The sequence below is a fragment of the Schistocerca americana genome, chromosome 10 (genome assembly GCF_021461395.2).
Source record: "Schistocerca americana isolate TAMUIC-IGC-003095 chromosome 10, iqSchAmer2.1, whole genome shotgun sequence".
NCBI lineage: Eukaryota > Metazoa > Arthropoda > Insecta > Orthoptera > Acrididae > Schistocerca > Schistocerca americana.
Window position 1 is genome coordinate 97,299,055 of NC_060128.1, and position 14,431 is coordinate 97,313,485.

The following is a 14,431-nucleotide window of genomic DNA, read 5'->3' on the forward strand; positions in this document are numbered from 1 at the left end:
TCTGGATACGAATCTGAGAGCTGACACTACATAAGCATCCTGTCTGATGAAACTTCCTGGCAGATTAAAACTGTGTGCCGGACCGAGACTCGAACTCGGGACGTTTGCCTTTCGCGGGCAAGTGCTCTACCATCTGAGCTACCCAAAACGACCCATGCCCCGTCCTCACAGCTTTACTTCTGCCAGTACCTCGTCTCCTACCTTCCAAACTTTACAGGAGCTCTCCTGCGAACCTTGGAGAACTAGCAGTCCTGAAAGAAAAAAGTTTGGGAAGTAGGAGACGAGGTACTGGCAGAAGTAAAGCTGTGAGGACGGGCGTGAGTCGTGATTGGGTAGCTCAGATGGTCGAGCACTTGCCCGCGTAAGGCAAAGGTCCCGAGTTCGAGTCTCGGTCCGACACACAGTTTTAATGTGCCAGTAAGTTTCATATCAGCGCACACTCCGCTGCAGAGTGAAAATCTCATTGTGGATCCTGTCTGATATTTACTATCAAAAACAGTCTTGATCACAAAGTATTTATTCCGGTGACCGGTTTCGACCACAACTGTGATCATCTTCAGACCAATGAGCAAGAACCTCCTTCTACTCATTCTTGCTCATTGGTCTGAAGATGACCACAGTTTTTGATAGTAAATATTAGTAATATAATATATCGCTGTTTGCTCCCTCAATGCATTCAAAAGTAATCTTGTCTGGTCACCTGTATCCATTCATATCCATTGTGCGTACTGACGCACTTGGGCAATTTCAGCAGGACAATGCGGCACCCCACACATCCAGAATTGCTACAGAGTGGCCTCAGGAAAACACTTCTGAGTTTAAACACTTCCGCTGGCCATTAAAACTTAGCCGTTTTGGACATGCTTCTATCCTTGGCACAAAGCCCTTTTGGACGTCGCATTACGACAACGACTGCTTCCCCTCAACGCTGTTTATGTCCCCTCCACTGCTAGTGCTGTCACCTATATTCTGAGAGTAGTTACTCCACGGGTACGTCGAAAACTTGTGGTCACGTTAATGCAACTGGACTGTGTGTAGTATTTGTTCGACAGTCGTGACGTTGTGTTCCAAGAAGACGGGGCCCCCGTTCACACAGCTCGCATCGACCAGGACTGGTTTAGTGAGCACGAGGATCAAGTATTTAAGTCTGAAGGTTTTTGTGGACGTTGTCACCGAAGTTAAAATGTTCTGTGTTATTAGGCCACCTCATACACTACTGGCCATTAAAATTGCTACACCACGAAGATGACGTGCAACAGACGCGAATTTAACCAACAGGAAGAAGATGCTGTGATATGCAAATGATTAGCTTTCCAGAGCATTCACACATGGTTGGCGCCGGTAGCGACACCTACAACGTGCTGACATGAGGAAAGTTTCCAACCGATTTCTCATATAACCGGCCAGGGTGGCCGAGCGGTTCTAGGCGCTTCAGTCTGGAACCGCGCGACCGATACGGTCGCAGGTTGGAATCCTGCTTCGGGCATTGATGTGTGTGATGTCCTTAGGTTAGTTGGGTTTAAGTAGTTCTAAGTTCTAGGGGACTGATGGTCTCAGATGTTGAGTCCCATAGTGCTCAGAGCCATATTTTTTGCCACACACAAATAGCAGTTGACCGGCATTGCCTGGTGAAACGTTGTTGTGATGCCTCGTGTAAGGAGGAGAAATGGGTACCATCACGTTTCCGACTTTGATATCGAATCGGTGGGTTCAGGAGGGTAATACGTAACGCCGTGCTGGATCCCAACGGCCTCGTATCACTAGCAGTCGAGATGAAAGGGCACCTTATCCACATGTCTCCATCCCCGTGTGAACAGATGGGGACGTTTGCAAGACAACAACCATCTGCACGAACAGTTCGACGACGTTTGCAGCAACATGGGCTATCAACTCGCAGACCATGGCTGCGGTTACCCTTGACGCTGCATCACAGACAGGAGCGCCTGCGATGGTGTACTCAACGACGAACCTGGGTGCACGAATGGCAAAACGTCATTTTTTCGGATGAATCCAGGTTCTGTTTACAGCATCACGATGGTCGCATCCGTGGTTGGTGACATCACGGTGAACGCACATTGGAAGCGTTTATTCGTCATCGCCATACTGGCGTATCACCCTGCGTGATGGTATGGTGTGCCATTGGTTACACGTCTTGTGCTCATTGACGGCACTTTGAACAGTGGACGTTGCATTTCAGATGTGTTACGACCCGTGGCTCTACCCTTCATTCGATTCGTGCGAAACCCTACATGGCAACAGGATAATGCAAGACCGCACGTTGCATGTCCTGTACGGCCCTTTCTGGATGCAGAAAATGTTCGACTGCTGCCCTGGCCAGCACATTCTCCAGATCTCTCACCAATTGAAAACGTCTGGTCAATGGTGGTCGTGCAACTGGCTCTTCACAATACGCCAGTCACTACTCTTGATGAACTGTGGTATCGTGTTGAAGCTGCATGGGCAGCTGTACCTGTACACGCCAAACAAGCTCTGTTTGACTCAATGCCCAGGCGTATCAAGGCCGTTATTACGGCCAGAGGTGGTTGTTCTGGGTACTGATTTCTCAGGTTTTATACACCCAAATTGCGTGAAAATGTAATCACATGTGAGTTCTAGTATAATATATTTTTCCAATGAATACCCGTTTATTACTTGCATTTCTTGTTAGTGTAGCAATTTTAGTCGCCAGCAGCGTATTTCCTCTAAAATAATCGACGTTTCGACCCCTCTGTGGGATCTTCTTCAGGTACTTCCGGTATCCACTACTGCTGGAATACTGTCACAGGTCAGTGTCGCGTTCACTAGTAAAGGGGAGTTTTCCCCCTTTTGTGCTGGAAAATTGGTAGTATTGGTTAAAATTCTTATGGCTGCCGTTTCTGGGCCATCGTCATAGGCTAATATTCCCGCACTGATGCAGCAGAAGCGGCTTCATTGGCTGAACTCTTGTGGATACTATTGCTGGCCCATTGTCATCAGATAGAAAGGCGCTATTCGTCACTTATTCCGGAGAAGGGTTATTGGTTGAAATTGCTCTGTCATCAGTGACAAGCTGTGAAAAGGACAGAGAAAGAGAGAGGGAATAGCCGGCCGAGGTGGCCGAGCGGTTCTAGGCGCTACAGTCTGGAACCGCTCGACCGCTACTGTCGCAGGTTCGAATCCTGCCAAGGGCATGGATGTGTGTGATGTCCGTTGGTTAGTTAGGTTTGAGTAGTTCTAAGTTCTATGGGACTGATGACCTCAGAAGTTAAGTCCCATAGTTCTCAGAGCCATTTGAATGTTTACGCAAAATATTATTGTACGGTGAGGTGACTTGCAGCGCGTTAGCCGTCAGAATCGCTGCAGTCATGGACTGTGCGGGTTGTACTGGCGGAGGTTCGAGTCCTCCCTCGGGCATGGGCGTGTGTGTTTGTCCTTAGGATAATTTAGGTTAAGAAGTGTGTAAGCTTAGGGACTGATGACCTTAGCAGTTAAGTCCCATTAGATTTCACACACATTTGCATCGCGTTGTTTACGTTGCTCGCACCCCGCGGTTGCATAATCACTTCCATAATGGCGGGGAGCCTCGATACCTATAGCCTATAGCCGTCCTCTATTGAAATTAGATGCATTCTTGGAAATTTCAACCGCTTCTCGGACTTTTCTTCTATAAATGTTTGTTTCTTTAGCCGGTACACGTACGTTTTCAAAGTCGATGTCAGAGCCACAGTTCTCGTATTGTTCCGCTACTGCCGATTTTGCACTTTGATTTAGCCGCGTGTGTCGTTCGTGTTCCTTAATGCGTTCTTTAACAGTTCTTCCCGTTTCGCCTTTATACACTTTGCCGCAGCCACATGTCACTTGATAGACGCCTCCATTGTGGAGGCAATGAGGTGGGTAACTTTTCGTTGGAAAAAATATTTTATTTTGTTTGGAGTAAAGAAAGGTGTCTGAATACCATTTTCTTTAGAACTGTGCTTATGCGGTCAGTGTCGTCCGAAACGACCGGTAACTTCACGGCGTGAGAAGGCGGTTCCTCGTTATTCTTATTAGCGGTATAAATATTCCGCCTAAAATCTCTGTCGATTGAATAACTATCACACCCATTTGCCTTCATTGTCCTCTTTAAAAAATTCAACTCCGATTCCAAGTTCTCATCGCTGATACGGAAGGCATGTGAAGACAGAGTGTTGCGTACTGCTTGTTTCTGGGCTGGGTGGTGGTGCGAAGTGGCATCTAAATACCTGTTTGTGTTAGTCGGCTTTCTGTATACTCTGTGGCCTAGAGTGTTATCAGATCTTCTGCATATCAACACATCTAGGAACTGGAGACCGACCTCACTCTCAACCTCCGGGATAAATTTTATTTTGGGGCGAACTGCATTTAAGAAATTGTGGAACGCATGAAGTTCTTCTTCGCTGTGTGGCAATATAACAAGTGTATCGTCCACGTAGCGGAGCCAACAAGAAGGCTTCAAAGGAGCACTACTTAACGCCTGTTGCTCAAAATGTTCCATAAACACGCCAGCTGCATCTGGCGAAATGGGTGAGCCCATAGCAAGGCCGTCAGCCTGTTGATAGAATTTACCATTGTATTTAAAATAGCTCGAACGAAGACATCTTGAGCAACTTCCTCCCTTATGATCTCCATTGCATCTGATATTGTCTCCTGCAGATATTATCAGTGTGCGTATAATTTCTAAAAAAATGTTTAGAAACTTTGACAAAAGTATTTCTTTTATCAACTAGATGTCTCTCTTTACCAGATAAATGACGTGCTAAAAAATAAGTTGGCGAGTTAATGCCACGGTCGATAGGCCTGAAAGGAACAGATTCTCTATGAATTTTGGGTAATCTATATATTCTGGGGAAGACAGGTATTCGAGGTGAGTTTGTTTGTAATAGCCTGTAGTCCACCAATGGTAGCGATAAGAATTTTAACCAATACTACCACTTCTGCAGCAAAAACGCGGGAAAACTCGCCTTTATAAGAGAAAGCGACACTGGTCCCTGACAGTGTTCTAGCAGTAGAGGCCACTGGAAAATTTTGAAGAAGCAGAGGGGTCGAAACGTCGATTACTTTAGAGGAAATACGCCACCGGCAATTAAAATTCTTACACCACGAAGATGACGTGCTACAGATGCGAAATTTAACGGACAGGAAGAAGATGCTGTGATATGCAAATGATTAGCTTTCAAGAGAATTCACACAAGATTGGCGCCGGTGGCGACACCTACAACGTGCTGACATGAAGAAAGTTTCCGACCGATTTGTTGTGACTTGGCAAGACAGCCAAACGCGTTAAACTCACGCAGATTGGCGTGAGATCTGGAACAGTTAAAGGAATTAAAAGTAGCAAATAAAGTACGTAGTTGATGTAATACTTAACTTTAATCCACAATTGTAGAACATCTCTCTTGACGGTACATGTTATAACCACAATATAAAATGATATCAAATGCTATGGCGCCTTGCTAGGTCGTAGCAAATGACGTAGCTGAAGCTATGCTAACTATCGTCTCGGCAAATGACGTAGCTGAAGCTATGCTAACTATCGTCTCGGCAAATGAGAGCGTAGTTATCAGTGATCCATCTCTGGCTAAGTCGGCTGTACAACTGGGGCGAGTGCTAGGGAGTCTCTCTAGACCTGCCGTGTGGTGGAGCTCGGTCTACTATCACTGACAGTGGCGACACGCGGGTCCGACGTATACTAGCGGACCGCGGCCGATTTAAAGGCTACCACCTAGCAAGTGTGGTGTCTGGCGGTGACACCATTCGATTTCTCATACACAAACAGCAGTTGACCGGCGTTGCCTGGTGAAACGTTATTGTGATGCCTCGTGTAAGGAGGAGAAATGCGTACCATCACGTTTCCGACTTTGATAAAGGTCGGATTGTAGCCTATCGCGATTACGGTTTATCGTATCGCCACATTGCTGTTCGCTGTTAGCAGAATATGGAATCGGTGAGTTCATCAGGATAATACGGAACGCTGTGCTGGATCCCAACGGCCTCGTATCCCTAGCAGGCATCTTATCCGCGTGGCTGTAACGGATTGTGCAGCCACGTCTCGATCCCTGAGTCAACAAATGGGGCGTTTGCAAGACCTCAACCATCTGCACGAACAGTTCGACGACGTTTGCAGCAGCATGGACTATCAGCTCGGAGACCGTGGCTGCGGTTAGCCTTGACGCTGCATCACAGAGAGCAGCGCCTGCGATCGTGTACTGGACGACGAACCTGGGTGCACGAATGGCAAAACGTCATTTTTTCGAATGAATCCAGGTTCTGCTTACAGCATCATGATGGTCGCATCCGTGTTTGGCGACATCGCGGTGAAGGCTCATTGGAAGCGTGTATTCGTCATCGCCATACTGGCGTATCACCCGGCGTAATGGTATGGGGTGCCATTGGTTACATGTCTCGGTCACCTCTTGTTCACATTGACGGCACTTTGAGCAGTAGACGTTACATTTGAGATGTGTTACGACCCGTGGCTCCATCCTCCATTCGATCCCTGCGAAACCCTACATTTCAGCAGGACAATGTACGACCGCATGTTGCAGGTCCTGTATGGGCCTTTCTGGATACAGAAAATATGCGACTGGTGCCCTGGCAAGCACATTCTCCAGATCTCTCACCAATTGAAAACGTCTGGCAATGGTGGCCGAGCAACTGGCTCGTCACAGTAAGCTAGTTACTACTCTTGATGAAGTGTGGTATCGTGTTGAAGCTGCAGGGGCAGCTGTACCTGTACACGCCATCCAAGCTCTGTTTGATCAATGCCCAGGCGTATCAAGGCCAGAGGTGGTTGTTCTGGGTACTGATTTCTCAAGATCTATGCACCCAAATTGCGTGAAAATGTAATCTCATGTCAGTTCTAGTATAATATATTTGTCGAATGAATATCCGTATATGATCTGCATTTCTTCTTGGTGTAGCAATTTTAATGGCCAGTAGTGTATGACGCAGTCTAACAACCCAGAAGATTATAACTTCACGAGGATCTATCACCCCTGGCCATCACTGTCACCAAATCTCAGTATTATTGAGCCGGTGCGGTCTGTTTTACAGAGAAGGGCGTGTATTGAGACGATACGGTCAGAGAAGGTTTCGTAATCGCTATCTATCATCTGAACTTGCATCTATTGTTTAGGAAGACTGGTGCAAAATTGCTTTCAAAACCATACAGGACCTATGTTTATCCATTACGAGACGACTGAAGTCAGTTTTGAATGCCTAAGATTTTCCTATAATGTATTTTGCATTGCAGTGCGACGTGTTTTTGATGTTTCGATATTTTACTCCACCCCTGCTTTCTCACCAAATGGCAAGAACGAGGCATAAGAGAAATTAAATCGTATTCACAGGAATACCGAAAGCCTTTCGCGAATGGAACAAGGAAGCGTGGAGATGGGGTTGAGGGGTGGGCGGTGAGGGGAAGTAAATGTTAGTGCTATAGAAAGTACCCTCCACCACAAATCTGGGAGTTGCTTTGGGAGTATAAGATACAGACGCAGAATAGGAATGAGGGTGCTATGTAATGTACAGTGCCTTGTGGAGTTGCACGAGAATGTAGTAACAATCTGTCATCATCAATATTTGCAAGTAAAGAACGTCTTGAACGCACCTGAGTCCCTGGAATCACCGATGCTGGCAGTGACAGGAGCTGGTCGTACCACTGGCTTCCTCGTGGGCGACCTCGGAGGCGTCTGGGTTTTTGACGGTGTGTCCCGCCTGGCCTTCTTTTCGTCAAACAGCCCGGACAGCTTCTGGACGCTGGCCAGGTCCTCACTGTCGAAGTCCTGCGCCTCCAGGGCAAGGAACTCCGCCAGGGACACCTTGTCCTTCTCCTTCTGTCGCCGGTCACCACCACTCGGTCTAGAAGTCACTGCTGCCTCTGTCATTGCAGGAGAGGCCAAATTGCCAGAGGCTTCTCCAACTGGGTGTTCCCGAGCTACTATGGTGGTTGTTTCTCTTCTGGGCTCCTGTTTCTTGCTTAAATCTTGAGAGATGTCCACCTTTGATCCGAAACTGTTAGCATTCACTTCGACCCTCTCCATTTTGCCACTTCTGTACATTGCTCTCTCATTACTGTACACAGATGTATAAGAGGTATCGTCCATGGTCGTCCGTGGTATGATAACAACGTTCTTGACTGGCCCTACATTCCTTACTGGTACATCTGTGACCTCTTCCAACTGGGCCCTTTTTTTGTTAGTCATATGTACCACTTTGGAAGTCTTTGGACGTGTGCTTGTTATGGACTCTTCCTTGGCTCCAATAGCTGAAATATATCTACTCGATATATGGGGTTTCTGTTTCTTAGCTTCTAGGATATGGGCTTCAGGCGTCACAGTCTCTTCTCTGAGTTCCACAATGGATTTCTCGTGCGTGTCCTGTGGAGGTGTGAGTATGTCATCTGGCGACTGCACAACTCTTACTCTGGCCCCCTCACTGACGGTGATGCTGGAGATGGAGCAGCTGTTCTCTCGCTCAAGAGTCACACCTGCCGAGACTGTGCACTTCTGCTGACCAGCAGCTATCACGCCCATGTTTTGATCTTCCGCATGTGGATGTTGTTCAGCAGAGGGAACGACAATCGGGAAGCTGGTGAGTGTTTGTGTGTCGAGGGCTGCCGTTTCCTGCAGTGGCCTGCCAGTAGTGGGATGGTCGTGAGAAGAAGGGTCCTCGACACTACTACGGACTGCAGGGGTCGGATGCAGAGGTACGAGAGGAGGGGCCCTCTGGACGTGTGCCCGATGGTGCTTCTTGCGTGGTGCCGGAGGTTGTGGAGGCTTGATGACTCCGGAAAGCACCAACTCTTGGTAGGACGGTGGAGGTGTCGGGGACTGGAACTTCCAGCTGGACACTGCTGGAAGGTCGCTGTCACTCTGCTGGTGGGCTGAAGGAGCACACTCGTCTGGAGTCCCCAGGTCATCCCGTTGGCTGCGGTCGAACAGTGCGACAGCAGATGGTGGCAGTTTGGACAGTTTACGTCTGGCACCTGTGTACACATCAGTAGGCTGTTAATGGTATACACTGTATTTTAGATAAAAAATTGCAGGCAACTGGTATATTTTGTGATCTGTCAAAGGCATTTGACTGTGTAAATCACTATTTCCTTTTATGTAAATTAGAATACTATAGTGTAACAGGAAATGCTGCAAAATGGTTCAAATCTTATATCTCTGGCAGGAAACAAAGGGTGTTATTAGGAAAGAGACCTGTATCAAGCTATCAGGCATCATCCAACTCATGAATACTTACATCTGGGTCCCACAAGGTTCCATTTTAGGGTCCTTACTTTTTCTTGTGTATATCAATGACCTTTCATCAGTAACATTACCAGATGCCAAGTTCGTTTTGTTTGCCGATGATACAAACATTGCAATAAATAGGAAATCAAGTGTTGTCTTAGAAAGATCAGCTAATAAAATATTTGTGGACATTAATCACTGGTTCCTAGCCAGTTCCTTGTCACTAAACTTTGAAAAAACACACTACATGCAGTTCAGAACTTGTAAGGGGTGTCCCACGAGTATATGCCTAACATATGATAAGTAGATAGAAGAAATGGACAGTGTTAAATTCATGGGATTACAGCTTGATAATAAATTCAACTGGGAAAAACACACCACAGAACTGTTGAAGCGTCTTAACAAATTTCTATTTGCAATGCGAATTGTGTCAGACATAGGGGATATAAAAATGAAAAAGCTGGCATACTATGCTTACTTTCATTCCATAATGTCATATGGGATTATTTTTTGGAGTAATTCATCAAACCAAGCTAAAGTTTTCCGGGCACAAAAACGTACACTAAGTGTTATATGTGGTGTGAACTCAAGACTATCCTGCAGAAGCCTGTTTAGGGAACTAGGGATACTAACTACTGCTTCCTAATATATTTATTCGTTAATGAAATTTGTCATTAAAATATATCACTGTTTCAAACCAACAGCTCAGTTCATGGAATCAATACTAGAAATAAGAATAATCTTCACAAGGATGTAAAGTCACTTAGTCTTGTACAAAAAGGTGTGCATTATTCAAGAACACATATTTACAATAACTTGCCAGCAGCCATAAAAAACATAACAACCAATGAAATTCAGTTTAAGAGAAGCCTAACTCCTTCTACTCTATTGATGAATTTCTCAGTAGAACCAACTGCTTTGTGTGTGTATACATATAAGTACAATATAACTTCTGCACCATTTCAGTGCAGTAATGTGTTCATTGTAAATAAGTGTGTATGTGTGTATGTGTGTGTGTGTGTGTGTGTGTGTGTGTGTGTGTGTGTGTAAGTACAATCTAACTTCTGCACCATTTGAGTGCAGTAATGTGTTCATTGTAAATAAGTATTATAGTAGTTGTATTACACGTCTATTACCTTAGAAATAAATAAAAAAACCTTTTTATTTTAAATTCAGTGCATTAATATTTGTAAAATAATTCTGTCATATAGTGTTCATTAAAAATGACGATCATTCCACTTGGGATCTGTGGAATGGTACATTAGCTTATTAGTTTGAGTTGTAAATCTTTGTCACGTATTGTTGTTTTTCTGATATGTTCTACATCCTGGAGGACCTCCTCACTGCGGATCAATTGGAATGAAAGTAAACCTAATTTAAAAAAAAAACAAAAAAAAACTTATTTGATGTAACTCGTGATGAAGGGTTTTTGCAAGCTGAGAAGAAGCCAAGGGCTTACATTATTTTAGTGCAACACACTGAAATGATTTCACATTTTGAAACTGCATTATACAGCTGATTATTGGACAATGTAAAACATTAATTTTAAGAATACCTGTGGAGGTATCTCTAGTGGGACAGAGAGAGTCGTCCATCAGAAAACTTCCTTAACTGATCTACTACTGTATATTACCTACAAGTCATTCAATATGTTCTGGTAGGTTGATAAAACCCTGTGCACACATGTGTCTCAAATCACTGTTTTAACATCAAATATTTCTAGAGGATGTTATTGGTCCTAGCGTTATATTTATAAGGAACGTTAATGAATGTAGAAGGTTTTAAAAGAAAAGTATCCCATACTTTGACACATGTTAACATGGACCAAAACGAAAAAAGTTCAGTAAACATGCGCTCTAAAATGTATACTTTAAGAGATATGTGTGCTTGATCATTTTCGCTGTCTTCCACTGCAAGTTCCATGCTAATTACGAACGATCTACAGAATGCAGTAAACGAGTGACGACACATTCTTCTTTTATCACCCATGGTTATACAGGACGCTTCACGAAGATATGCAAATACTTTAATACGTTATTCTACAAGTAAACCTAAGAAACAATTTCATATAAACATAGGTCCAGAAGTATTTAGCTACGGCTAATAAAAGATTTTGCCTGAAATTTAGCAACTTCGCTAACATGAAGCCATCGCAAAACTGTACGAGGTTAAAATAAAGCACGATTTCCATTTATTTTGTTGTTACTGGTCTGATGAAGCTAATAAAACATGTCGCAGATATGTATCTGCAGTAGTTTTCCGGAACATCCAGAGAAACAAAGAAGTCATTTCGTAATGTTTTTGATTTATTAACTACTTGGCCCAATTTGTTTTTTAAATTCCAGACAACTGCACAAAGTTTTCAATAGAAGTTGTAGAGGAATAAGTTTGAAAAAATGATAGTAATAACGTTAACTGAAACTGTATGAATGTGTCAGATAATTAAGAACAACCCTGTAAAACAACAACAAGCGTAACAAACGCAAGGATGGCTGACATAGTGTTTAGTGTATCTGGGATTGTAAAACAGATCCTTAGACGCCAGGAAGGTTTCTGGCCCAGACGGTATCCCCGTAACATTTTATGTTGACTGTGCTACAAATATAGCACCATTCTTATCCATCATCTATCAGAGATCATTGGAACAGCAGAAAGTTCCACGGGACTGGAAGAAGGCCCAGGTCATAGCAATCTATAAAAAGGGGAGAAAATGGGATGCACATAATTAACCGCCAATTTCACTGACATCGATTTGTTGTAGAATCATGGGACATATTTTGTGTTCATACATAATGACCTTTCTAGACTCTGAGAAGCTCATCTGCAGAAACCAGCACGGTTTTAGGAAACAGCGGTCATGCGAGACACAGCTGGCCCTCTTTGTGCATGATATACAACAGGTTTTAGATACCGGCTCCCAGGTTGCTGCCAAATTCCTCGATTTTCGAAACGCGTTCGACTCAGTTCCACACTGTCGCTTGCTACAAAAAGTGCGCGTTTACGGCCTATCCGATGACATATGCGGTTGGATAGAAAGTTTTCTAACAGACAGGGTGCAGTATGTCGTCCTGAACGGCGTGACTTCAACAGAAACAAATGTAACTTCAGGTGTGCCCCAGGGCAGCGTAATAGGTCCGCAGCTTTTTACTATTTACATACACGAACTGGTTAGATGTTATTGACAGCGGCATTAGACTGTTTGCAGATGATGCTGTAGTCTACAGGAAAGTAGTATCACACGAAAGTTGTGAGCAAATCAATGAGGATTTGCAGAAAATAAGTGGGTGTTGTAATGTCTGACAGTTATCTCTCAATATTAGTAAGTGTAACCTACTGCGTATAACATGGCGAAAATCCCCATTAATGTACGAGTACAAAATAAATGATCACTCTTTGGAAGCGGTAACATCCGTCAAGTATGCGGGTGTGACTATTCAAAATGATCTCAAATGGAATGATCAGATGACACAAGTAACGGGTAAGGCGAACTCTAGATTGCGGTTTATTGGTAGAATCCTGAAGCGATGCAGTAATTCAACAAAGGAAATAGCTTACAATACGTTAGTTCATCCAGTCTTAGAGTATTGTTCGTCTATATGGGACCCTTACCAGTTGGGTCTGATTCAAGAGACTGAGAAGGTGCAAAGAAGAGCGGCAAGATTCGTGACTGGTACATTTAGCCATCGCGAGAGCGTTACAAATCTCATAGAAAGTTTGAAGTGGGACACACTTGCAGAAAGGCGGCGCGCTAAACAGAAGGGGCTGCTCACTAAATTCCGAACTCCGATCTTCACCGAGGATGTAGAGCATACATTATTACCACCAGCTTTGAAATCGCAGAGTGATCACCATTCAAAGGTAAGGGAAATAATAGCTCGCACTGAGGCATTCAGACAGTCGTTTTTCCCTCGCGCGATCCGCGAGTGGAACAGAGGGGGGAAGTATGACTTTGGTGCCAATTGTGCCCTCCGCCACACACCGCTTAGTGGCTAGCGGAGTATATATGTAGATGTATGTAGATGTAGAGCAACGAAATCTGTCCATACACGTGCAGCTAAATGCACTGAAGTCGGTGGAGACATTTTTGAACATTTATTGTGGATGTATTGTGGAATTGTATGCACGCTGTGCAACTTCTTGAACATTGGAAGTTAAGAAACAAATTGGGCCAAATAGTTAATAAATTAAAAATTTTACGACATTACTTCATTGCCTCTCTGGATGTTCTGGAAAACTACAGCAGATACACGTCTGGGACTCGTACAGTTTTGCGATGGCTTCATATCAGTGAAATAGCTAGATTTCAGGCAAAATCTTTTATTAGCCGTAACTCCGTAACCAAACATTTGCGAACCTATGTATAATGAACTTTTTTCTTTATTTTTACTTGTAGAATAACATATTAAAATATCTGCATACCTTCGTGAATCACCCTGTAGCATGCAATAACCATCGTTTGGCGTTGTTACTGTAAAACGTATTCACATTTCTGGGTATGAGCAGTGCACGCATTAGTGGACTATTTTGGCATGTCTGTAAAACGCTTTTACGCTGTAATTTTATCTTTGCACTTACTGGCAAAACGGAAGCCTATCATTGCACATCGGAAATCGCAAGCATGAGATGTGGTGCACACTGAAAAACAGAAGCAACCATCTAAGCAAGCAGATTACATTACGAGCTCTGTTGTTTCATAGTAACAGTATAATGCGAACACATTTGTTTACTGCATTCAGTAAGTCGTCAGTAACTGCAAAAAGCTTGAAGTACAGGAAACATGTTTCGCACCAGCGAAGATGAGAAAGTGCTCACAGCTCATAAAGTACAGCCGGCCGGTGTGGCCGAGCGGTTCTAGGCGCTTCACTCTGGAACCGCGCGACCGCTACGGTCGCAGGTTCGAATCCTGCCTCGGGCATGGATGTGTGTGATATCCTTAGGATAGTTAGGTCTAAGTAGTTCTACGTTCTAGGGGACTGATGACTTTAGATGTTAAGTCCCATAGTGCTCAGAGCCATTTGAACCATTCATGAGGTACATGGGCTGTAGGCCCATGTTTACCGAACAGCGTTTTCCTTCTTTCGGTCCATACAACCACCTATCAAAATTTAGAATACTTATATTAACCCCTGTGAATTAAAATGGAGGTTTTTTGAAAGAACTCTGCACGATATTCACAGCTAAGAAACACTTCTTAC

At 44.2% G+C, this 14,431-nt stretch overlaps 1 protein-coding gene across 1 annotated transcript in view; it reads right to left on the reverse strand.

The window, feature by feature from the left end:
- LOC124552270 overlaps positions 1 to 14,431 on the reverse strand; it is an 81,090-nt gene that overhangs the window by 40,727 nt on the left and 25,932 nt on the right. The window contains exon 3 of the mRNA XM_047126549.1: positions 7,607 to 8,983. Within this exon, the coding sequence (XP_046982505.1) occupies positions 7,607 to 8,983 (1,377 nt within the window). The remainder of the gene's footprint in view (positions 1 to 7,606; positions 8,984 to 14,431) is intronic.